We start from the raw sequence: 23,351 nt of genomic DNA on the forward strand, positions 1-23,351 counted from the left end.
AAGACAGAGTTAAAAAAATAGTGTATATGAACAAGTCTATTTTTTTCATTGCACTGAGCAATAAGTATGGTAAGAAATGCAGATTGTACACAGTTCTTTTCCTAGATCCATTAAAATTATTTGCTATCTTCTATGTGCCAAATACTCTTAGGCTGTATCTAGTCAGAACAGACCAATCAATCTAAACCTTACATCTCTGATTTTTATGAGTGGAAATGTCAATTATCATGGACTAGGAACCTCATATCAATGGCTATAGAAATAAGACACAAAGGCTCTTTGGAGCTTTTATTGCAAAGCAAAATATTCAATGGCGAATTGATAAATAACAAGATAGTTACATTTGTTAAGATCAAACAATTCGGGAGCAGGAAAGCAGAACAAAAATATGAACAAACAATATAATTAGAAGTCATTTTGTTTTAAATTAATTTGAATCTTATTATTTACTTGCTTGCCAAGTGTTATTTTTCTTATGATTTAATAGGACACTAGACCCTCTGCCACTCTCCTGCTCTGCTCTCCTCCCCCCAATTTGAAACATGCTGTTGGCTTTCCCAGGTATAAGGGCCCATTTTATGCTTTCTCAAACTTGTGACTTGAACCCTAGAGGCTGACACCAATACTTGCTGATAACAACTCACTTTGTTCTTAGCACATCACATGTTAGAGGAAAAGGTGCTTCTATTTTATTTTCAAGATGCATAGCTAATTGGAACTTGAATGAATTAACCAGCCTGGAAGCTTGCTGCATGCCTCACAGCTCCTTTCTGGGAATTTAGAATTTACAGGAGTTAAAGGATGCATTTCACATCTTCTGGAGATAACTATCCAAAGTGGCCAGATGCAGAAAGACATCAGAACATAGGCCCACAATAGCCCCAGGATTATTTTGTACTTATCTGGCTAATCTTTGCTGAGCAAGTGTGAGCCAATTACACATATCCTTTTTTTTTTTTTCAGGGCTGCTTGCGGGCCTCGACAATGTAGGGGATTCTATTGTTTGTTCTCAAGCAGAGAAGCCCAAAGTCACAAGACTTTGATTTTAGTCTGTGCACCAGCGTGGACAACCTTTCAAAGAAATGACCCATGGTAGCTTGCTCGGGATCCACTGGACCAGCTTCCCCAGCTCCCTCCCCTCCTGCCTCGCCCCACGGGTATCGTGACAAAGCCGAGGGATCTTAGGCCTATTCAATTTCTAGAGCCAAGAGAGGCCTTGAATGCCGTTTTAGGTGTGATTAGGATCTCTGGGGAGTGAGGACTCCGTGTTTTAAACTCCGATTCCGGGAGGTTTTCTCCATGACTCCATTTCCCCTTCTTTTGGAACAGCTTTCCTTTCTTTCATTCCTCCTGCATCTCCTGTTCATCTCGCTTTCTGCCTCATTATGTGGGTGAGGGTCTGTGTATTCTTTGGGCTCCTTGGGTGCTGTGATCCTAACAGCTTTTCCGTGACAGATCTGCAGGCACCAGCGAAATGTCCCCAAAATGGCCTAGGTGGGCATGAGTGTTAGAGAACAGGGGCCTAAATCGGGCCATTTTTTGCCTCAACGTGCGGCTGCTACTCTCCCTAGCCCCCAAGTTCCTTGCGACCCGAAAACACAAAGGGACTGTTCAGGGAAGGGTTTCCCATCCCCAGCAGCAGACTGCGGCCTTCCCCGGCTCCGTCCTTCCCTACTCAGAGGAGGAAAGCCTTCGGACTTTTAGTTCCCAGGTGCCAGGCCGCGCGGATGCTTGCAGCCCAGCGCCTGACCGCAGGCTAGATTTCCAGCCTCGCCTCGAGCCCGCACCCCTCCCCGCCCCCGGGGAGCCCCGCGGGACGCCCCAGCGCCGCTCCACTCGCAGGCTCGCGTCCAGACTCCCCCCTCTGGGGCTGGGCGGCGCCGCGGCGAGCCCTCCCCGCTCCCTTCCCTCCGCTCGCTGCCATTTGAATTCCCTCGTCGACTCCTGGGCGGAGGCTGAGCGAGCCTTCGCGAAAGGCGAGGGCGGCAGGAGGAGGGCTCGGGCGCCCCTCCCGGGCGGCGCGGCGCCGGTCGGCGGTGCAGTCGCGCGCTCGCCGCCAGCGAAGCCATTGGCTCCGCGCAGTCACCCCACGCGGGGCTGCAGCGGCGGCCTCCGCGGATTGGCGCGCGGTCGGGCATCCACCGGGGCACGCGCGAGCGGGTGCGTGCCGCCCGGGCTGCACCGAAGCCCACCGACTCCGGGTTGGGCTCTCCCTGTCCGTAATGATCACCCCGCCATTGGCCCTGCGTTGCGGATGCTGCATTTGGGATTGCCGCCAGCCACGATCCCCGATGCCCCAGCCCAAAGAAAGGGCGCGAAAGGCGCGCTCCCCGTTCGGGCGCCGGCAGGGACCGCCGCCCTCCGCCGCACACTGCAGCATTTTCGCGCTCTCGCGCCGCTCCCCTCCCCGCCTGCATCATTTACATATCCCACGATTGTGGCCAATCAGAGCTCGTCTCTCTCGAAGCGGATGGCTTTTGCCGGAGAGGAAAGGGAGTGGCTGGTAGCGCATGCGCCGCGGTGGGCGACTTGAACCGAGGCTTTTATTGCTGTAGTTTATTTCCACCCCCTTCCCTCCCGTTCTCTCTCTCTTTCTTTTTTTTTTCCGCCCTAGCTGGGGCTGTGTTGGAGGAGAGGAAGAAAGGCAGAGGATTGCATTTATCCTTTACGTTCCTGGAATTCGCTATCAGCAAGACCAGCTAAGCGGTTGCACCTTTTTCAGTACTGCAAAAAATACCAAGTCTCTTTCCTGGCAATTTTTGCTTTAAAGCTGCCCTCTTGAAATTATCTTTTTTTTCCCAGGAGAGAGATGTCTTATCAGGGGAAGAAAAATATTCCACGCATCACGGTGAGTTTGGTACTTGGGAAATCTGCGGTCGTTCTGCATACCTTTTGTGGCACAGAACATCGAAGGAATTTTTTAAAAGGAGAGGGAGGAAGAGAGACCCAACTCTCCCCCCATCCCCCCGTTGCTAAAGGCGATCGTGATGGTGGGAGACGCAATCATATAGAATTATAAGCCACATGATTTGTAAGGCATTAAAATAGGAGCGTGTGTGCATTAAGGTCGTCCTGGGTAGCGCGCCAGATCCGCTGTATCCTTTTATTGTCAGAGCGTGATGCTGCAGTGCTGGCCTGCGGGGTGTAAGCAAATGGATGCCAGATTGAATATGCATGGTTGAAGCTCGGATATTGTTCTCTGGACTGCGTGCTGCGAGACTGGACTCTGGGAGCTGGTTGGGGAGATGGGAAATGGATTCTCCCTGTGCCTCCCTCCCACACCATAAAGGGCTTTCTGGAGCCTTCCTCCAGCTCTTTAGAAAAACGAGCGGGTTTCGCCTGGAGGCGTAATGACAGCAGAGGGATGCTGAAAGGGCAGGGCGTACCAGGATAATTTGGAAACGTGAAGGAAAAACAGGGACACAGTGATGAGCAGAGGAGGGTAGGGGCCAGGCGTTGGCTTTTTGTTGACCAGGGACCGTTTTTTTTGTGGCCCTCTTGGTGTTCTCGCCTTCTGGTTGGAGGCTGGGACCCTGGTGAGGCTCTGGGCTCGCTTTCTTGTGTCTTCCTGTCCCTTATTGGTGCAACAAAGCAGGCTGGAAGGGTGGGCGTTGGGGACAACGCCGAGACAGGATCGGGGAGGTAATGGCGCTGCACGACGCGAGGAGCAGATGGCCCGGTCCGGCCTCGGCCAGACAATGATCGCCGTGGCCGGTGGTGTCCGCGCAGTTCTGCAGCCTCCAGTGATTAGTTTGTAAATCACAAGAAAAACATCTAAGTGATGAATTGGCGCTGCTTCAGCGATGAACACAGGTTCTTGCTCCCACCGCTCCCCTGCCCCCAACCCTCTCCCCATCTTTCTTGGAAAAATCTCTTCAGTCCTAGTTCTCTACACCCCAAGTGAAATCCTGGGGAGGAAGGGAGGAAGGCGAGGGAAATTCATTGTTATATAATGATGTGCAATTGCAAATGGCCAGCTGACTGCTGGGTAGAACCCAGAGCTGAGGCAGAGACCGAAAGAATCTTTGAAAAGTGTGATGTGTTCAGGGCTGGATTTGAGGGCGCGCTTTCGCTCTGGTTTCCTCCGTAGCCACGGGTTCCCCAGCTTCCTCTGGATGCACAAGGGCACACCCATCCGCAGGAGAGAGATGTGGAAACAAAATGCACAGGGGAGGGGGCGTGTGCTCGGGTGGATTTTGTAGGATGAGCTAGGCAGTTCTACAGCGAGGGTGGGTACTAGCTTTTTCTGGAAGGCTAAAGACCCAACATCCCAAAGGGCTGGGCGCCGGGGGAACCCGACGTCGTGTGTTTCCTGATGGGAGAAAGGAGTCTGGGGAGTGGGGGTGGAGAGCAGATCTGCTGCGAGCCTCAAATAATTTGCTGTCTTCGTGAATGAAAAAGGCAGTTTCGTTTTGACATTGTGGGGAGAAAAAAATTTAAAAAGCAAACAAGACTGATTTTTAAAAGAGCGCCCCCTCTACCCTTTAAAAAATTTGGTTGCATTATGTAGGACCTGTGTAGCATGGTTTCCCTCCGTCGATCATCACGGCCAGCCTCTTATGTAAGAAGCCTTCTGGAAGGCACTAGACCCAACCAGACTGTGATGTTTCATTTTTTTTTCTTGGCGTGGTGTTGGCTCTGAAATTCACAGTGATAGCGGGATCAGGTACCTCAGCTACTAAGGGAGCAGGTGGTGAAGGGCAGGGCTTCTCCTTGCCTCCCAGGCAATATTTACCCTGTCAAGGCTGGAACTGATGGAGAGAGGGAGAGCTATGTGGCCTAACCTCTCTGAGCCTCAGTTTCTTTTTGTGTCATGGAAATAATCTGGTGCCATCTGCCTCATAGATTTGTTTTGACATGGTGTACACATAGGATTTTGTAAAGGTCTTTACATTTATCTTATACAACTACAAGAGTTGTTGGCTTTCCAACAACTAGACTTTCCAAAGCCTATGGCAGGATGACTTTGTACCCTACAGTGTACAAAATTTAAGTGGTCTTACTGGTTTTCATTATATTAGAGAAACAATAAACACTTTCTAACCCCATGTTTGCATTTATATATAAGTATATATTCTCTGGGTCTCTCATAGTTTATAAATCTTTTTTATTACAAATTGGCTGTAATTTTTTTCTTGGTAGGTGCTAAATATAAATAGTACTTCCCTAGATATAAATAGTACTTCCCTAGAATGTTGTTTTGCAACTGAATTTTGAGTAAACCATTGTCAAAGTGAATGCCAGCCTTTGAAATGTTTTGCATATTAAAAGTGCAATTTGTGGTTCAATTTACAATGTTTCAACCTGTTCTGGAATAGCACAGGTGTGTATACATTGAATGCAGAATTTTAACATTTCATTCATCAACAGCCTTTGGCATAGAGATGAGTCATAAAGTGACATTTTGGTTGTATTCCTGGTCTTCATATGTGCTTGTCAAGTTTTTTTTTTGCATCATTTAAAATATAAGTGTATCAACAGTCTATAGTGGTGTTAGATTTGAGAACTTGCCATCTCGTCTACTTAATTATAAATCTTCACCTTTTTCTTAACAGCTTAATAGTTAAAATGGTGCACATTTGAAATGTTTTTCCTGCTTTACTACACTCTTTTGATTTACTTTAAAGAGAAATGCAAATATAAAGAACATAATGAATTGGAAACTTGTTATGGAGGAACCAAGTATGTTTGTGTAGACTTTCCCATGACAACAGACTTTTGGTTAATTTTCCCGACACAAACCTTGCCAAGAATTGACTTCCCTCCATGTGGGTGTATTTTTTTTTTTTTAAATGAAGTTTAGCCTAAAGACATTTAAAAAGTATTGTCTTCTGGAAAGAAGTTTTCTTTTCTTTTAAACCTATGATAAACTTTGAGCTTTGCCAGTATGTTCTGACTCATTGGGTGATGAATAGGTTGCCACCATACAGGTTCACCTTTGTCATTGAACCTTTCCAAATTGGCTCATTTTGAGCATCACTTTTGAATAGTGAAAATATGTCTTTAGCTGATTTATCTATGTTTCTCGTGGGTTAGGTATGCATTGTGACCTTATTACGTCTTCGTTTCAGAGTGATCGTCTTCTGATCAAAGGAGGTAAAATCGTTAATGATGACCAGTCATTCTATGCAGATATATACATGGAAGATGGGTTGATCAAGTAAGTGTAACTCATTGTGTAGATGTGTACCTTCCAGTATTCCTAAGCATTACCTACAATTCACACACATAGTATCAATCTTCTGTGATTTCAGAGAGTGACTTAGTATCTATTTAAGCCCATTTTGAATGTGGTAATTGGTGAATTCGAAAGCCACAATTAAATGCACACCATTTCCTTAGGCCTTATGTAATTTACTATTTTTAACCCAGGTGACACAATATCTTCTTATTGCTAGCTCAATTATTTGGTTTATGATCTATTGAATATATTAAAGGTTTTCTTTGAATGTTGTTGTTTGGATGGCTTGCAATTCTATTAAGATAGCGCATCTGCTTTCTGAATCAAGAATCCAAGTGTTTGGGGCCAAAGGACAGCAAATTAATTACCAAGTAATAACACTGACAAATTACTGCCTCATCCTGAGGGAATTTTACGTTTCATTCTTTAAGTGCCCACAAACACCAAGAAGGCTGCCCTTGTGTTTATTGTGTATTGTGTTACTAACAACAGAGCAGTTACTGCATTAGGGTATTTTTGGACTCCAGAGGGTTAAGTGAGCTGAGTGCATACCAGTGTCCTCATGCCCTTCCAACTGGGACAGCTCATAGGGTTCTGGAGAAACAGCACATCTGTTTAAAGACAAACACTGTAGCAAATGACATCTTTTGAATAAGCAGCATTCATCAAGTGCTACAGTAAACCAGTCCTGAGGAGTGGAAAACTGGAGTGGATGTGTCTGTTGCCTGGAAACTCACATCCTGATTTATGAACCTAAAATAGGTCTTACCATTTTCATGTTTAATGTTTTCTCCATGTGTGTTTGCTTGTGACAGTCTCAGCTCCAGGCTCTCAAATACCATGACTTGCCTGTTCCATTTTCCTCTGTTCTACCAGAAAGACACTGGCCTAGAAGTGAGCAAGCCTGGGTGCTATTTTTAGTCATCACTAATTTGTTTTTCAACTTTATCAACTCCTCCTTGATTACTTTTTCCTTTTAAAAAAACTGATAGAAAGATGTAACAGAGACCTTTTCAAAAAATTGGAAATGAATCCACATCCCCTAACGTAATAAATATTAATTTTTCTGCCTTTATTACCTGAGTTGCTAATCCACGTTTCCAAAATTTTAAATAGTTTCAATCATAGTGTTTACTTATTTATTTTTTTTGCTTTGTTTTGCTCTACCTCCACCCTTCCACACTCCTATTGTCTCTAAATTGCAAAGGATCTGGTGAAGACATGTTTGTAAAGGCAAACAGCTCTGGAGAAAATTGCTGTAGGATAATTAGCTCAACTGTGTGTGTTACAGAGAAAGTGTAGTGGCATTTTATGTAAATATCCTGGGTCCTTGTTATCATTTGATCTTAGGGGTTTTCTAGTAACTAAGCCTTTTGATCGGGCCTCTGATACCTTATTTAAATTTTGTTTTCTAGTAAGTGCTGCATTGCCTCTTAGTTGGTGGGTAGGAAGTGGGGAGTGTACATATTATAAGTAATCGCAGTAACTGGAACAGTCTAGGGAACATAGGGAAGGATAGTTTAGGGCTTGGTGGAAATGTCCGTCAGATCCCATTTGATTTGGAGACATTTTATTTATCACCATTCTCACCCACCCTGTTTATTTAGGCAAATAGGAGAAAACCTGATTGTGCCAGGAGGGGTGAAGACCATCGAGGCCCATTCTAGGATGGTGATTCCTGGAGGGATCGACGTCCACACCCGCTTTCAGATGCCTGACCAGGGAATGACTTCTGCTGATGACTTCTTTCAAGGCACCAAAGCAGCCCTGGCTGGGGGAACCACCATGATCAGTAAGACAGCTTAAAAATAATAATCTTAGTACTCGGGAACCTGTATCATTTGAAAATGAGTCCGTGCTGTTTGATTCTTTCCTTCTAAAAGTTGCTGAATCAAGTGATGGCTTGATCTATCACATAAGTGGGTAGGGGTGGGCCAGTGGTTGTCTTGTTTCCTTACATTTTTCTGTCCAACTCCTAGTACTCTTGTTGCACTTGAGAATATGGTTCTAGAGAGTTTTGATAGGATAGAAGGAGTGGCTTCTTGCTTTCCCTGCTTCAGGACTTTTGTCTCCCTTTAACCTGAATTGTGATCTGATTGTGGTTATTTTGAAAACACAGCATTTAAGGTAATCTCCAGAGCTATCAATTTTGAGCCTTTACTCGTAAGTATTTGATTTTGGTTTTAAAACATTCCTGAGGGATGAGTCTTCTAGAAATGAGGATGGGGTGTGGCAAATGTTCAACCAGGAATCTCTCTTCTGATCGAAAATCAAATGGGGATAATACTTCCTGGCCTGGGTTTGGGCAGTCCTGCTTGGCGAAGGATCCACAGATAATATTAATTGTCGTTTAGATGAGAAAATTGCTCCCACCAACAACTGGAGTACAGACACGCAAAAGCAAGCCATTAAATTGCCCTTCGTATCTTGCTCTGAAGGATTTATGCTTTTCATGTAGCCAAATCTAAAATATAGTTCCTGGAGTCATAGCACATATTAGGAGTTTGCTTGCAAATGGTCTGTTTCCAGCATGCCTACTGAATGTCCCTTTGACAAATATTTTGTTTTTGAAGTGCTAGGCAAGCTGCACAGTGGCCCATCAGACACACACACACACGCACACACTCACACCAGAGACACGTGTGTGTGTGTGTGTGTGTGTGTGTGTGTGTGTGTGTGTGTGTATAAAGATTTCATCCAAGAGTGAAAGTCAACATAAAGTCTGTCTTAAGAGCCAGCAGTTCATTTCTGAAGAGGATCAAAATAGAAGGAACTTAGCTATTTAATGCTTTAGAAAAACCTATCTTAACTGGTTACTTTTCGAAATGATGGTCTCTTTACCTGTGGCTTTGGGGTTTGTCTCTAAGCTTAATTTTTTCTATCCTACCGCCTATAAGAATGTTGCCCAGCCATCCCTTCTAGTCTGAGCTTCCCTGCATTTTAATCACACACTCACCTTCTCATGTTTTCTTAGTTCTGGACTTCTGAGTGTCTGAAGGATCGGGGACCACTTGTTAGTAACAGCTCTCTCATCATTGTCCAGAAAAAGCCTCCAAGTTTAAGCCTTAGTACTTCTTTCTTGATGCGTACCTTCTAACTTAGGGTACCACTCTCAAGGGGGCTCTCTACATATACCTGCAGACGCTGGCCTGCTGTTTGGTCAGTGGAGTCTGTCACTTGGCACCAGTGGGCATTCCACCAGCTGTGGAGTCACACTGGAACTTGGAGAAACATAGACTGTTTGGCATCAGCCTGGAAGGTGAAGTCAAGATTATAATCTGCCTTGGTTTTGGAGTTCACATGGGGCCCTGTAGGCCCTTGGATTGGTCGCAGAGTGTTAGTAAGCCACGACTAATATTTCCCAAGTGACTGGTCAGTGACGTTTGTCACCGGGGGAATTGCTGGCGGGGAGCCCTTCTTGTTGGAAATGTACCCAGCCAGGAGTGTTCAGTTCTTGTCGCCCTCCATCACTAACTTGCCGAGTGACCTTGGACCAGTCACCTCACTTCTTTGGGCTTTCGCTGCTCATCTGCGCAATGATTTGCAGTAGATGTCACCGGATGTCCTTTCTAGCCCCCGCACTGGCAGTTCACTGAGATTGGAGACAGAGCCTCTAATCAGAGGCACTTCGTTCAACAAATACAGAAAAGCTCTGTTTTTTCTCTCAGACATACTCAAGAGACCCCATCAGTCTGTTTTTCCTCTTTATCATTCCTGAATGTCCCTCTGCACTCATCACACTTGTCCCATTCTATGGCCCCTTTCTTGCTTCTGGTCCCTTTTCTGCCTTCCCTCCCCTGCCACCTTTACCCAGTGGGCACATCCCTTCTTGCCAGTGCTCTAACTTTCTCTTCGGCCTTCTTTCTCAGCGGCCGTGGGTTTCTTTCCCTTTATTCCAGGTGGTTCCTTCTTTTTAGGGATGAGGGACATCTTCATGAGTCTAGCGCCTGGCCCAGGGGACTCGGAATAGTCAGCAGATGGCTTTATGGCAGGTGGGAATGAAAAAGACTTGCAAAGTCAGGCTGCCTTCCCTGCTCAGTTGGACAGAATGCAACCATATGTTAATAATGTGGGGTATGCGACGTAGTCAGTTAGGCTAAAGAGTAGAGGGATGAAATGAGCAAACCCCGAAGAATAAAAGTTATCTGAGGTGGCAGGGATGTGGTCAGAGTTTTCACACCCTAAACTCACTGCTTTTACAGCCTGAGAAAAATACTAACTACTTCTGCAAATAACCTTACCCAAGGTTACCGACCTCTGTAGAATTTCCACTAGCCTGCTCTTCCCTCAGGAGATGGGCGGTAGAATGCGGATGAGGAAATCAGGGTTTCTTCCTGCGTTCTGATCATACAGTCTGTGTTGTTTCGGGTGAGTGAGTGGCCAGGGCCCTCTTTTCAGAGAGGGAGCTTTGCAAAGGATCGTTTAATGTGACTTCACTGGAACCTATGACCTGCTCCTTCAATGAGATTGCAGGTTCTTTAATGAGTATCGAGGCCAGAAATAAATGCTTAGGACACTTTGAAGAAATTTAAGTGGAAACCTGCAGAAACAAGCCACTGAAGTGAAGTAAATTAGTACAGTGCAGCCGTCACTACCTTCTGCCCGTCTTTCTCAGTTTCTTCAACTATGTCACCTGCCCCCTGCTGTGTGTTTCCCAGGTTATGGGACCTGGAAGCTTCATATCGGTCTGAAATGGCATTGCCTGCAGAGGTCAATGCAGCTGAATATTCCCAGTTTAAAAATGGAGGTGACGCAGCAGCAGGAAATAATATTATTGCCGCCAAACAGAGCCTCCTATTGAGACTTGCACAGTGAGACCTTTGTAAGGAGCACACAGCACAGGGCAGAGGGAGTGCCCTTTGCCCTTTCCATCCAGCGATGGGTGGGCAGAAGCTCCAGACGTGCCCAGCTGGCGGCACCCAGACTGGCTGTGGCGTCCCAGACGTGGCAGGGGTGCTGCTTGGGGAAAATGCTGCTGGCTTCCTGGGGGGGTCTCCAGAAAGCCAGTGAGAATGGTTCTCTCCAGTACATAGAGGGGAAGACTGAGGCCTGAGGGAAGGCTGTGACTTGCCAACACTTACCCTGTGCTTCAGTGCCCGTGGCAGGCATGGAATATATACCTGCGGCTTAGGCTCCACTGCTTGCCACCCAGGTGATTTGACTTTAAGTTCTCAGTCACATCATCTGCAAAATGAAGAAAATTGTTACAAAGATCGACTCGGAGGCATCAGAACAACACCTGGCCATAGTCGTAAGCACTCAGATGTGGTAGTTATTATTATTCCATCTCGTATTGGGTGCCGGCAACCTTCCATCTCTGTAGAGTCCCCCAGGCCCTCCCATCTCTACGTTCTCAGCAGAGACAGAAAAAAGAGGCTCCAGCTGCAGGCAGATCTGACCCTAACGTTTCCTTGGATCAGGGCTTCTGCAAGCTGGTCAGCAGGCTGTGTACCCTGGTGTCACCTGGGGTGCATCCTGGGCCCCGCTCAACCTATTAAAGTAGTAGAGAGTGTGGGTGGGACCCATGAATCTGCATTTGAATCTGGTAATTGTTTTTTTGAAAGTACGAAGGTCCATGCCGATCTGGACTCTGCATCTCCAAGGACCAGGAGCCACAGCTCAGATGCGAGCCTCACTGTCATGTCCGCTAACCTGAACTCAAGGCTTTTCCTGGAGGGCGTGGAGTCCAGGGCACAGCCCCACCAAGGGGGCTTCCTCCCCTCCCCTCGGGGCCACCATACAGCAGGGATCAAGGTGAGACGTGAGCACAGGGAAGGCGAGGACAGACTGTGGCCACAGCTCTGGAAGGGCCCTCTCCCTCGAACTCAGGACTTGTCACTTATCTTCTAGCTGTGGCTCCCGGATGTGCCTCGGGCACCTCCATGTAGCCAGCCGTAGTCAAACTTGCCATTTCTCCCACATTCCTGCCTCTCTCTTGGTGCCGACCCCAGAGAGGGCTGCCTTCATGGTCATGCTGGCTCGAACCCACAGGGTCATCCTGTGCTGAACTGAGTCAATTTTGTCTGTATTGTCTCGCACCGTTCCTTTACTGCCCCTGACTCAGACTTCTGCCGTTTCCCAGCCTTCTGAGGGGTCTCACTGCTCTAATATGCTGTCTCTGCAGCCCAGGCTCTTCTCCCACAGGGCACGGCGCGGTGTTGACCATGCTCCTCCCTCCCCTGAGGCCCTCAGCCTCCCCTCTGCTCGGAGAATGCAGCCCAAGTGCAGAGCCCTCCGTGACTCAGCTCAGTGCTGCTACCCAGCCTGGACTCAGGTCACCTAAGCCAGGGATACCCTTCCCTTCTTTCCTCTTCCCCCCAGGAATCTTTGTTAGCCCTTCAAGACCCAGCCTAGATTCCACCTCTGTTCCAAAGCCCCTGTTCAGCCTCTTTCACTGTTATCTACTGCTGCTTTCTACCTTGACAAACATTGGGCTTTTATACCATGGCTCTTGTGACATTCATTCTGTGTTATAGTTTAATCAAGCCTCCTCTGCCTCTTTTGTTTAATATGCCCCATCCGCCCAGCAGTGTCACTGTTGGGGCATGCCATTAATATCTACTTTCGAATGAATGAACGAATGAATACACTAATGAGACCTGGTTTTCTGCTTCATATGAGTGTGATGCTAGGAGACTGAGGATCCTGGGTGGGAGGAGGGTTTTTCCAGTCTGGTGTTAACTGTGTTCGCTGCCTCTTCAGCAGTGCCCCGCTTCCTGCTGCCCAGCCCCCTGGGCCCTGCAGTGAGCCACCTGCTGCACTGCAGCACTGGGGGAGAGAGGCAGGAGGGGATTGCCCAGAGCTCAAGCCTCAGCCTGCAGTCAGGGATGGGGACCACGCGCTCCGTCTGGATTGTCTTTCTGGAAGGTGGTGGGAATGGCAGCTCTCACGCTGGTCCTCCTGTGAGAACCTTGCCTCTGAGTGCACAGGGTCAGATCTGTTTGGAGAAGGGGCACCGAGCACCATGGCATGCTCAGTGGTCATTCCCTAAAACCCCTTGGGCTTGTCCAGCTCTTTCTGGAGAGCCTTGCCTGTGGAGGCAGGAGGACCGAGACACAGGGGAAGTGGCTTCCCACGCCTTGCTGGCCGGGCTTTCCTGAGGAGACGTGGCTCAGTGTTACTGTGGCACATCCACTGCTTGTCATTTTTTCATCCATGTGGCATTTGGGTTTGCTCCCTGCTTCTGATGGGTACACATGTGTGAACACACACACTGTAATATGAATGTGTCTGTAATTGATACTTTGATTATTCCCTTTGCATCATTCATTTGACTCGGGTTAGAAAGTGTTTACAAAAAAGCCTGACCACATCAAACTAAAGTTTCAAAGTCCAGGACCAGAGTTGTCACCACAAGATCTGCCCGTGGTCTGGCGATTAGAAAGCCACGTTATCCGATGGCTGTTGGAGTGGCTCTTCCTGTCTGCTCCTCCTTCAGTCTCCCTAGGGCGAGGTCACGCATTTCGCCTACGGACACGTGCGCCTTCTTCCAGCAGACACCACGGGACTGGGCTTGCTCAGGTGTTACGGTGCAAATCTTGACCACGAGTGGCAGGACTGGAAGAATCCGTCCGCTCCGAGGGATATTTCGGCCTTGTCACCTAATACCTGGTGCTGAGCAGAATGGAGGAAGAGAGTGAAAAAGATGACGCATCCTGAGAAATGGCGCAGCTGTTTTTGGAGGCCCGGCATGCACACTTCGCTAAATGCTTTTCTCATGATGCAGGCTGCTGGGTTGGGCTCGATTTGTCAGCCTTTAGCCCATTGGGTTTAGGGCCTACTAGGTCCTTCCATATCCAAGGACATTCCTGTTTGGGTCCTTACCCCCTGTGTTATGGACATTGAGGCAGTTATCCTAATCTGCCTAGCGGTTTCTTACCTGGCTCCTGGCCTGCGAGCTGGCAGCTTTGGACATCACCCCACTCCACGTAGGGGATGGGTTTTCATCTCGTAGGACGGCATCTGCATCCTCTCTGATCCAGATCTGGCTCTGCCTGTGCATGTTGTTCACAGAGCTTGGAGAGTCTCAGTACTTAGATGTCTTCAGAGCCTACCTCTGACTTTTCGTAGACCAGGATGTGCGGACTGTGGGAACTTCCTGTCACTCCTGTTGTCTAGAGTGACAGCTAGAGTCAGGAGAGGTCATAGGAGAGGTGGAAATGTGGGGCTCCACAAAATCTTTCTAGTCTTTGGACGTGAGGGTCAGGCTTCCAGTGGTCAGCATCCCACGGACTCAGGGTTCCGCGTGGCTAGATTAGAGCCTGCATGACACTCCGACGTCCAGGGTTGCCCTCGTTCTGTGTCTCGGCCGAGTGAGCTGGGCGGAGACTTCTGGAGCTCACAGGTCGTGCCCTCTCTGTGTTTATATGACCCCCAGCATACGTGGAAGCTGCCCGTGTTGGCTTCCTGATGAGCAGCCGAATGAGTCTGGACCAAAAAGCTTTGACCCCGTTGCTCCTTCTGCTGTTGATAGCTCTAACGTTATTTTCCTGGGGCCACTTTTTTTTTCACATGAAACCTTACCTGGGACTCCCCTACCTGGCAGGTAAGACTGATGAAAGCAGAGTTGCCCTGGCTGGAAAGGTGGGCTGTTGGAGAGCCCAGATCCTCACTCCTTTTCTCCCTGTCTTCCCGCTCTGGGCAGCCCCTCGCCTCTGGGGAATCCTAGGGCCTGGGGAAGCACAGCTGGGAAACTACTTCAAAGCACGGTCTCTGCATGGCTCCCATGTTGAACTGTGGGGGAAAAGAGTTGATTAGTAAGAGGACATAACCACTTAGTCACTTAAGAAAACGAACCACACTGTCAGGTTTCAGTGGTTTTGTTTAATATTCCTCCTTCTGTTCAAGACAGAAACCAGGACAGAGACTCATTTCATTTTCCCTACCTAGGTTTGCATTGGTTTGCTTTATTTTTCATGAGAGCCCGTGATAGGTGAATACTCTGTCTTTAAAAAGTTAATGGTACATAGTGTTTTAAAGGAAAAGTGACTGTCTTAGGGGGTGGTGGTTGGCCAAGGGACTTGCATTTTTCTACCTATTGCCCATATCTCTGGCCCCATTTGGGGCCTTCTCCCCTTCTTTCCCTTTTTCTGTCTTTGAAAAGATCTTCCTGTTTCTTCTTGGGAAAATGATTATTTATTTCTTTGGGTTTTGAGGGCTTTGCCTCTGACTTGCTGCTGTTGTTGGGTGAAGCCATTTACCCAAATTCTTTGCTTTTAGTCTGTCTTAACTGCCATGGTAATGATACAGGGGCATTACAGTGAGTAGAAATTAGAGTTCTTTCTGGTTAACCCATTTGGGAGGCAGCTTTCTTTGACTGTGACTAAATGTTCCCCTAATGATAGAGAGGGTTCGGCGGGGGTTGGGTCTCTGTGGCCGAGGCTGACTCTCTGGTGGAGGGAATTTTACAGCGAACCAGGGCATTAGTTACAAACCTCAAGTGCACACTGGAATCCCCTGGGGAGTGTTCGCAAAGTACAGAGAACAGAACTTCTGGTGGGCCTGGGTGTTGGTAGTTTTAAGCTTCTAGGGGACGGCCAGCGTGAAGAGCCATGGATCTCTTTGCTTGTTCCAACTGTTGGACTTCTGTTGAAACTGAATGTCTGCAAGGTTTTTTAAAAGCTAGAGGTGTCACACCTCTGCCCTCTGTTGCCTGCTGTGACCTGTCTTCTTTGCCAAGGGAGGAGGATTACACTGTTATGACCTGGGGTGGGTGGGTTCTGTAGCCAGGTGCCCTCCAGAAGCTTATGAAGCAGGGTGGGCAGAGTTCTGTCACCGAAAAGAGCCTCCTCCTTCAGTTGCTGTTCGTGGGGTCCCGAGGTTTTACTTGGCTAAATAGGGCACCGGTTAGGACTTGAAGTTAGTGGGATGAGAGATGGTGACCAGGAATAAGGCCTGGTGGTGCAGGAGAGGGAGTGCGGAAGGCAGAATGCGGCTGGCACAGGACTGCCGGCCCCAGCTCTGCGGGCCACCTGCTGTGCTGGTTTCCCTGAGAAAACCCTACAGTCTTTAGGTTGAATCAATAGTGTTTATGACCTAATCTCCCTCTAATGATAGGTCAGCACTGGAATCCTTCCTTGTGGGGAGCCGGCGAAGGAAAAATCAAAAGCGCCTGGTAATAACATGGAATCATAGGCTCATAAGGCAACCATTGGGATCTTCTGTCCCAGCTTCTTTCCCAGCTGGGTGAAGGTTACTGGCCCGTGCTGCAGAGGATGAGATTGCAAGTAACACTACAGGACAGGTTGGGAATGTTCCAAGAATCAGAAGATCTAAGTTTATTTTCTCTTTCTAGTACTTTCTGTTTGAGTGTGAACCTCTAATATATTTCTAGATATCTATTGCCACATCTACAAAACGGTGACGATAGATTCCTATTTTTTAGGACTTTATGAAAAGTAAGTGAGAGTGCTTGTGCCATATTATTTGAAAATGATTATTGTGACACTTTTGGTACATGTGTGAATCTGTCCATCTGTCTGTTTTGTCTATTATCTGTTTATCTCAATTATCTATCTAATCTATCATATATATCCAATTTATCATCAATCTTGTCTAGTTTATACAGCTAGCTATCTAACCTACTGTCTGTTCTATATCTAAATCTGTATCATCTATTTAATATCTGTCATCTATCTAATCTTTCTAATAGCTGTCTGTCTGTCTGTCTTCATACCTTCCTACCTGCCTACCTATACCTAATGGTCATCTTTCCTGATCCAAGGATGCAGTCATATGCTAACCGATTCCAGATGGGTAATCTTCCTTTCTTGACACTTGGTGAGATCGGGAAGAGAGTTCCAGGCTTGCTTCATCTTCAAACCAATGTAATGGAGTTTGTGTTTTGAACATAGCAGGAAAAACAGCTCTGTGTAATAAGCTCTCTAATCTGGCTTCTCATACAAAAAAATAAAAACTTTCACTTTATCTTTTTCCACTCCAAATAATTGCTAGAGAATCTGGGGCCTAAATTTCTTGACAACACACCCGACCCCGCAGATGCAAAGCAGTGTCATCAGGAAACAGCTCGTCAAGTCAATAACTTGTTCTAGATTTGACTTGTCAGCCAAAAAAGGAATTCAAATGAGGCCAACTTTATAATTGGTCCTTGCTGTGCTGTGGAAAACCCGGACCCCTCTGTTTCTCCCAGCAGATCGATTCATTACGGTCTCTTCAAAGAGGTCTGTGTTCCTCGCTGACCGGGTACCAGCCTTTTCCTCCCCGTAGCCCTGCAGCCGCGGAGCTGCCAGCGCATGGCCTGGGGCCATTCCTCTGGCAGCATTGGTGACAAATCTACCCCCAGTGGGTATGTCAGCTAAGGAAGCATTTAGTCATACAGTGTGTACCACCCAGAGAGAGGTGGCGTGACCGTCCTGGCAGAATGCAGGTCTCTCTCCTTCGTGCAGGTGTGGCGCGTGACTCGTTCCTCTTTCGTGGCATCAAATAGAGGACTGTGTTGCACCCCTCAGATGAAAAGCGCCAATCCCTGATCCATTATTGGCCAGTTCTGGCAGAGACAAACAGCTGCTTTTTCTTCGAGCTGCATAGCTCATGCTTCTTTCAGCTGGCAGGCAGTCTCTATTATTGTTATTTATTTTGTCCTGGTTTATTGGCTACACAAATCATGGGGATAAAAAGGCAGGAAGAACAGATCCATAGTTAACGTGAGAAGAGAGTTGAGTTGGAAGACTATGCCCTAGGGGTTGACAGATATTTGGGGGCCACTCTGAGCCAAGCGGGAGGGGTTGGACTTAGTATATTGGAGGAAATGCAGTTTTTGCTTTAGTGCTTTAGATGCAAACCCAACAGAGTGTTGCAGCTTGGGCCCAGTATTGGTGACGTGTGTTTTAAGTGTCATTTTACACCATTAGATGGGGGCTTCAGCTCTATAAGTAGGACGGGCATTTAAGTTTCTGTCCAGATGGATGCACTTTTGAGAGTGAAAGGGGATGTTGCTAATTTTTACCCCAAGACAACTATGCAAACCAGGGTCATCCCAGGTAAACCCAGATGTGTATATCACTCTTCCTTTTAGAGGCTTGTGTTGAATTCTTTTGTCCTCTGATGATCTCTGAAAGGGAATGGCCCATGGCCGCTCTCTGTATACCCCTCCACTGACGTGCAAGGAATCACAGAGAGGAGCTGCGTGGCTCCGTTCTCTGCCCATGAGATGGTTAAAGGAAAGGTAACTTGCAGGGAGCAGATAATTGATACCATTTATTGGGGATCTGTGCCACAAGAGCCCTATACACACCATTTTTAATCCTTATGTCAACCCTGAAGATAGGTGAGCTTCTTCCCATGCCATAAATGAGGACATGGGAAGCCCGGAGAAGCTGGGTTACTCACCTAAAGCCACAAAGCTTGCAAGAGTTAGGGCTGGGATTCTGATCCAAGCTTTTGGCCACCGGCACTCACAGATCACAGGGTAGAGGAGCACTGTTTGCTTTTTAACAATGCAAAAGTGTTCTCGTGAACACTGCTCTGTGTCCAGCATTGTGCCAGGTGTTTCACAGACATCCCAGATATAGTTCCCACCTGGAGTTTGTGATCAGGTGTTGGGCTTAGATCCATCTCTAAGAAACAGAAAGATTTTGGTGTTCGAGCTTTATTCTGCCCTTTGATCCAACTTTAATTTCAAAGTATTTTTTTTCTCTGTAGTGTAATGGAGGAAAGTGATCAGATAGTCAACAGCTGTCAATAAGCAAGAGGCTGTACCCAGTAGGGGAAGAAGATGCTTGTCAAGATGGTGGTGTGTTATCTCTGGTCTCCCAACAGAAGCCCTGGATTGATGACCGAGATTTCCCCCTGCCTCCCAGGGGGATTTGGAGAGCAGTTGGGAGGAGTAACTGATGTCATGTGTTCATCGACTGAACTTAATGCCTTTTCCGGGAGGCCCAGGAGCCCTTTTCCACGAGGGCCAGATTGGGCTGAGCTCCGTCACGCACGCAGCTTCAAAGGCCTTCTTGTCTGCATCTCATCTTTCACCGAGGTTCATTAGGCTCCGCTCTCTGGTTGGGAAACACCTCAGGCAGATGGCATTTTTTTGAGGAGGCACAGGGACAGGGAGGAAAATCAAACAATTTCTCAGAGTTGGGTTTGCTGTTCTGTGCATTGTTTTTTCCTTCATGGATACGATCCAAGGGGAAGAATGAGGTGTAATGGAAAGAATTTGAGGCCTAAACTTCTTGACGACACATCTTCATGAAGCTAGGAATGAGGAGACCTTAATTCTGGTCTCCACTCTGCTGCTTATTCGTTCAGCCACATTGCCCCACGTCTCTGTCTTGCTTTTGTCAATTGTCAGAAGGGCCTGGATTGGCCTTTCTTGCCTAATAGGGTTGCTGTAAGGGTTCAGGGAGATGGTGGGTAGGACAGGGCTTGGGCAGTTACCTTTATGGTGGGTACAGGGTTGGGTAGGCCCTTCAGCCCATTTTTGCTCCTGACAGGTCAAAACTTTTTTTTTATCATGACTCCCGGATACTGGATATTTGAAGGGCTAAATGCGTTTTTGTGTGATTGACTTCAGCAACCCTCTCATTTCATCATACACCTTTTTTCTTGTTCTTCTTTCATCAAGAAACAATTAAAATGGTCAGCATAGCTCTGAATTCTTTTTTCGATGTTGCAGAGGCACATCTTTACCATCACCTGAATTTCTTGCTGAAAGCTTTCAGCTCTGTTTATTTCCTCACTCCTCTGTGAAAATGCACTTTCCATCTTACTCTGGAAAAGGGAGATTTGCTTTGCTGAATTTTATATCCTGCTTAGTGGGAGATCCAAGATCTCTGATTGTTTCTCCTTTTATATTATAGAAAAAGATAGTTTTAAATAATGATTGGTTTGAAAAGCAGGTAAAGCTTCAATACCATACTCTTTATTACTGGGGAATGGATGGTAGCCTGACACCTGATTGCAAGCTCTGGATGAGGGCTGTGCCTGGGACTTAGAGATTGTTTATTGCAATCTCCTCATTTTGCAGTGGAGAACCTAAGGCCTAGGAGGTGGCGTGACCTTGGGGGTAGGACTGAGGCCACTTCTGTGCCCTTTTCTCCCGTGGTGCATGTTTATATGTGTACTACTGCTGCTTTGTGCCTTGTAGCTCATTACCGATAGTGAGTGCTTGGTGATGTGAAACTCACTGCAAAACTCATGTCTAAGAAAAAGCTTACTTTTCAGAGAACAGCTGAAGAAGGTGCTCTCATCTTTGTGGTGAAATGTGGATTTTCATTAAATGGCAAGACCTCTTCATGAAAGACAGACTGGAAAAGCTGATCAATAAAAAAAAATAGCTTCTCCTGTGTTAGGGGGCTGGAGAGTTCTCACTCAGCTGTATTTTCTGGGTCCTTTGGCTTGTGCAAACAGGCATTTGAACTTTAGTGTCTGCATTCTGAGAGAGTCACGTGATCCAGAAGCCATGCTCTGTGTAAAATTTCTGTTTCTCTGACATAAATCCCCTACTTCCATTGTCTCCTTGCCAGTTAAAGGTGGTCTCTAGTGACCAATAGATTTTACATCCATCGTTGTGCCAGAAAATGTGATTTTTCTGATTGTTCTCCTTCTTCATGTATTGGCTTGGCCCTTTCTTTTCTTCATTCTCTTTGTCCTTCAAGCAATTTGCAAAAACAGCTTATTCTTCTTGCTCATTCTTAAGAATTTCCTCAAGAAAAGATGCTGAGTAACAGAGTCGTATTGGCTTAGGTTTGAGGCATTCATTCATTTATTCGTTCATTGTTTATGTTATCTGTTGGCTACACAAACTGTATTGACTCTTTAAAAATTTATTATTTACATACCATAAAATCCACTCTTTTAAAGTGTACAATTCAGCGGTTTTTAGTGTGCTCACAGAGTTGCATAAGTGTCCCTTCCATCTAGTTTCAGAACCTTCTTACCACCCCAACAAGGAACTCCAGACCAGTTCACAGCTACTCCCTGTTCCTCAGCCCATGCCAAGCACCATAGATTACGACTTGCTGTCTCCATGGATTTGCCTATTCTAGATATTTCATATGAATGGAATCCTACAATATATGGCCTTTTGTGTCTGGCTTCTTTTGCTGAGCATATCGTTTTCAAGGCTCATGCATTTTATAGCATGAATCAGTACTTTATTCCTTTTTTATGGCTGAATAATGTTATGTTGTATGAATGTACTACACTTTGCTTGTCTATTGATCAGTTGATAGCATTTGGGTTGTTTGCACTTTTTGACTATTGTGAATGAATAATGTTCATTTGTGGACAAGTTTTTGTGTGTACATGTGTTTTCATCTCTCTTGGATTGGAATTGCTGGGTCTTATGGTATACTATCTTTAACTTTTTGAGGACCTGCCAAACTGTTTTCCACAGTGGCACCGTTTTACATTCCCACTAGCCGTGTATGAGAGGGCTCCAGTCTCTGCACGTCCTTGCCAACACTTGTTATCGTCCATTGTTTTGATCACAGCCATCTGGGAGAGTGAGTATGTCATTGTGGTTTTGACTTTAGGCTTTATTTTAAGGCTAGTCACTCATTCACTCACTCCTAGTCACACTTATCTTGAGCTATGATATGAGAACTCGGTTTTGAGTATGTTTTTCTAATCCTGCATGGAGACATCTGATGCGAAAAGTATCAGGATGTTCATAGTGACGAGAAAGAATTGAAATCAGGGGTGCTCCAGAGAAGCAAGAATCAGCCAGCACTGCATCAACAACCCCTGGAGCCCTCTCTCTGGGTTCCCTGTCCCTAGCTAGTTGGAATGGCTGCCTCTGTCCCCTCCAGACTTGTTTCCCTCTTACCACGTGGCCCAGAGTGAGTCCTGTTTTGCCGTCTTTTATGACCATTCTTCATTCTGCTTTCTGGTGAGGTGGGCAGGTAAACGGTCCTGGGCCAGGGAAGGAACTAGGCAGAGTTCTTTGTTGCCTCTTTGCTCCAGTGTCCATCTTCTGACATAGCACACTGTAGCCTGCCAGGCCCGGATGCTCCCGGCCTAGTGCTAGGGATCTCCTAGGCCAGTTCGTTCCTGCCTCGGGTGGCCATGCGCCCTCTCCATAGGCCAGAGTAAGAGGACTCATCACACTCATCACATTCTGCATTTATAGCTGCTCTCTCCAGGGACCTTCCCTTTGTAAAATAGATAAGGCCGGAAATATCCCCCACTTCCCATGAGGAAATTGCAGAATAGAAAGGTTAAGTGACTTGCCTAAGGCCGCCCAACTAATCACAAGGCCAAAGGAGGATGGAAACCTTGGCCCTCTGGCTCCCTGGTCAGCACTGGTCCTGCTGGGCATATTGCTGGGCCTTTGTCATCAGGGGGACCTCAGGTGTGAAGCGTGATTTCAGTCCATGTGCTTTGAGGTGACTCCATCCTTGTTTCCGGATGTTTTTGGGGTGTAACAGTGGCTAGCACCTGATAGAGCTGAGAGCTGAGAACATTGTGCTAGACGGCTGAGGCTGCATTGATGCGGGATGATGGTGGCTGACAGCGAGAGCAAAGGATGTGGCCACTTTCCGTGCGCATCGTAGCTATTGCTCTGTTTAAACACAGTTAATGAGCACTGTCGTTTTCACTGCTAAGAAACCCCTGTTCATTCACTCCGTCACCCATGTGCTCGGCTGGTGTTTGTTAGGCCACGTGGAAGTTCCTGGTCTAGGCATGAGAACTGCGGATATGCTCCCTGTTCTCAAGGGACTTTGCAGGCTATTGGGGAGACATACAAATTAAAGATGACCATAAGACGTGGTAATTTCTATACTAAGGTTCAGGGGCAACAGAGAAGAAGAAATCTTTAAATTTTGCCTGAGAGAGTCAGGGGAGGCTTCCCTGAGTGAGCTGACTTGCCAGCCCGTCGGGATTTGCCCTAGAGCCTGACTGTGGGGTGGCAGCCAACAGAGGAGTGGATGGATTGTAGATGGATTGAAGCTTGTGGGATTTGGTAAGTAAGAGTCTGGTATGCTTTACATTTATAAGTAAATCAATACTGCTGGGTATTTAAAAGAAGAGGTTTAGTGGGAAGAGCCGAGGCACGAGTGGCGTCCACCGTTCACTGTGGTTGAGGGTCAGCCCCTGCTGCCTGTTCTCTCAGTTCCTCTGCAGTCTTCGGTCCCTTCTGTCTACTGTCACAGTCCAGCCAGTGTCTCACAGACAATGCTGAGGGACCCCTGGCCACGTGTGGCCTGGCAGG

The 23,351-nt window shown here is 47.0% G+C and overlaps 1 protein-coding gene across 1 annotated transcript in view; it reads left to right on the forward strand.

Moving 5' to 3' along the window:
* Nucleotides 1–2,486: 2,486 nt before the first annotated feature.
* Nucleotides 2,487–23,351, forward strand: part of DPYSL2 (dihydropyrimidinase like 2) — a 75,284-nt gene continuing 54,419 nt past the window's right edge. Inside the window, exons 1-3 of the mRNA XM_011360351.2 lie at nt 2,487–2,848; nt 6,072–6,160; nt 7,789–7,973. Of these exons, the coding sequence (XP_011358653.1) occupies nt 2,810–2,848; nt 6,072–6,160; nt 7,789–7,973 (313 nt within the window). The 5' untranslated portion in view covers nt 2,487–2,809. The remainder of the gene's footprint in view (nt 2,849–6,071; nt 6,161–7,788; nt 7,974–23,351) is intronic.

The sequence above is a fragment of the Pteropus vampyrus genome, unplaced genomic scaffold, assembly GCF_000151845.1.
Source record: "Pteropus vampyrus isolate Shadow unplaced genomic scaffold, Pvam_2.0 Scaffold53, whole genome shotgun sequence".
NCBI classification, from domain to species: domain Eukaryota; kingdom Metazoa; phylum Chordata; class Mammalia; order Chiroptera; family Pteropodidae; genus Pteropus; species Pteropus vampyrus.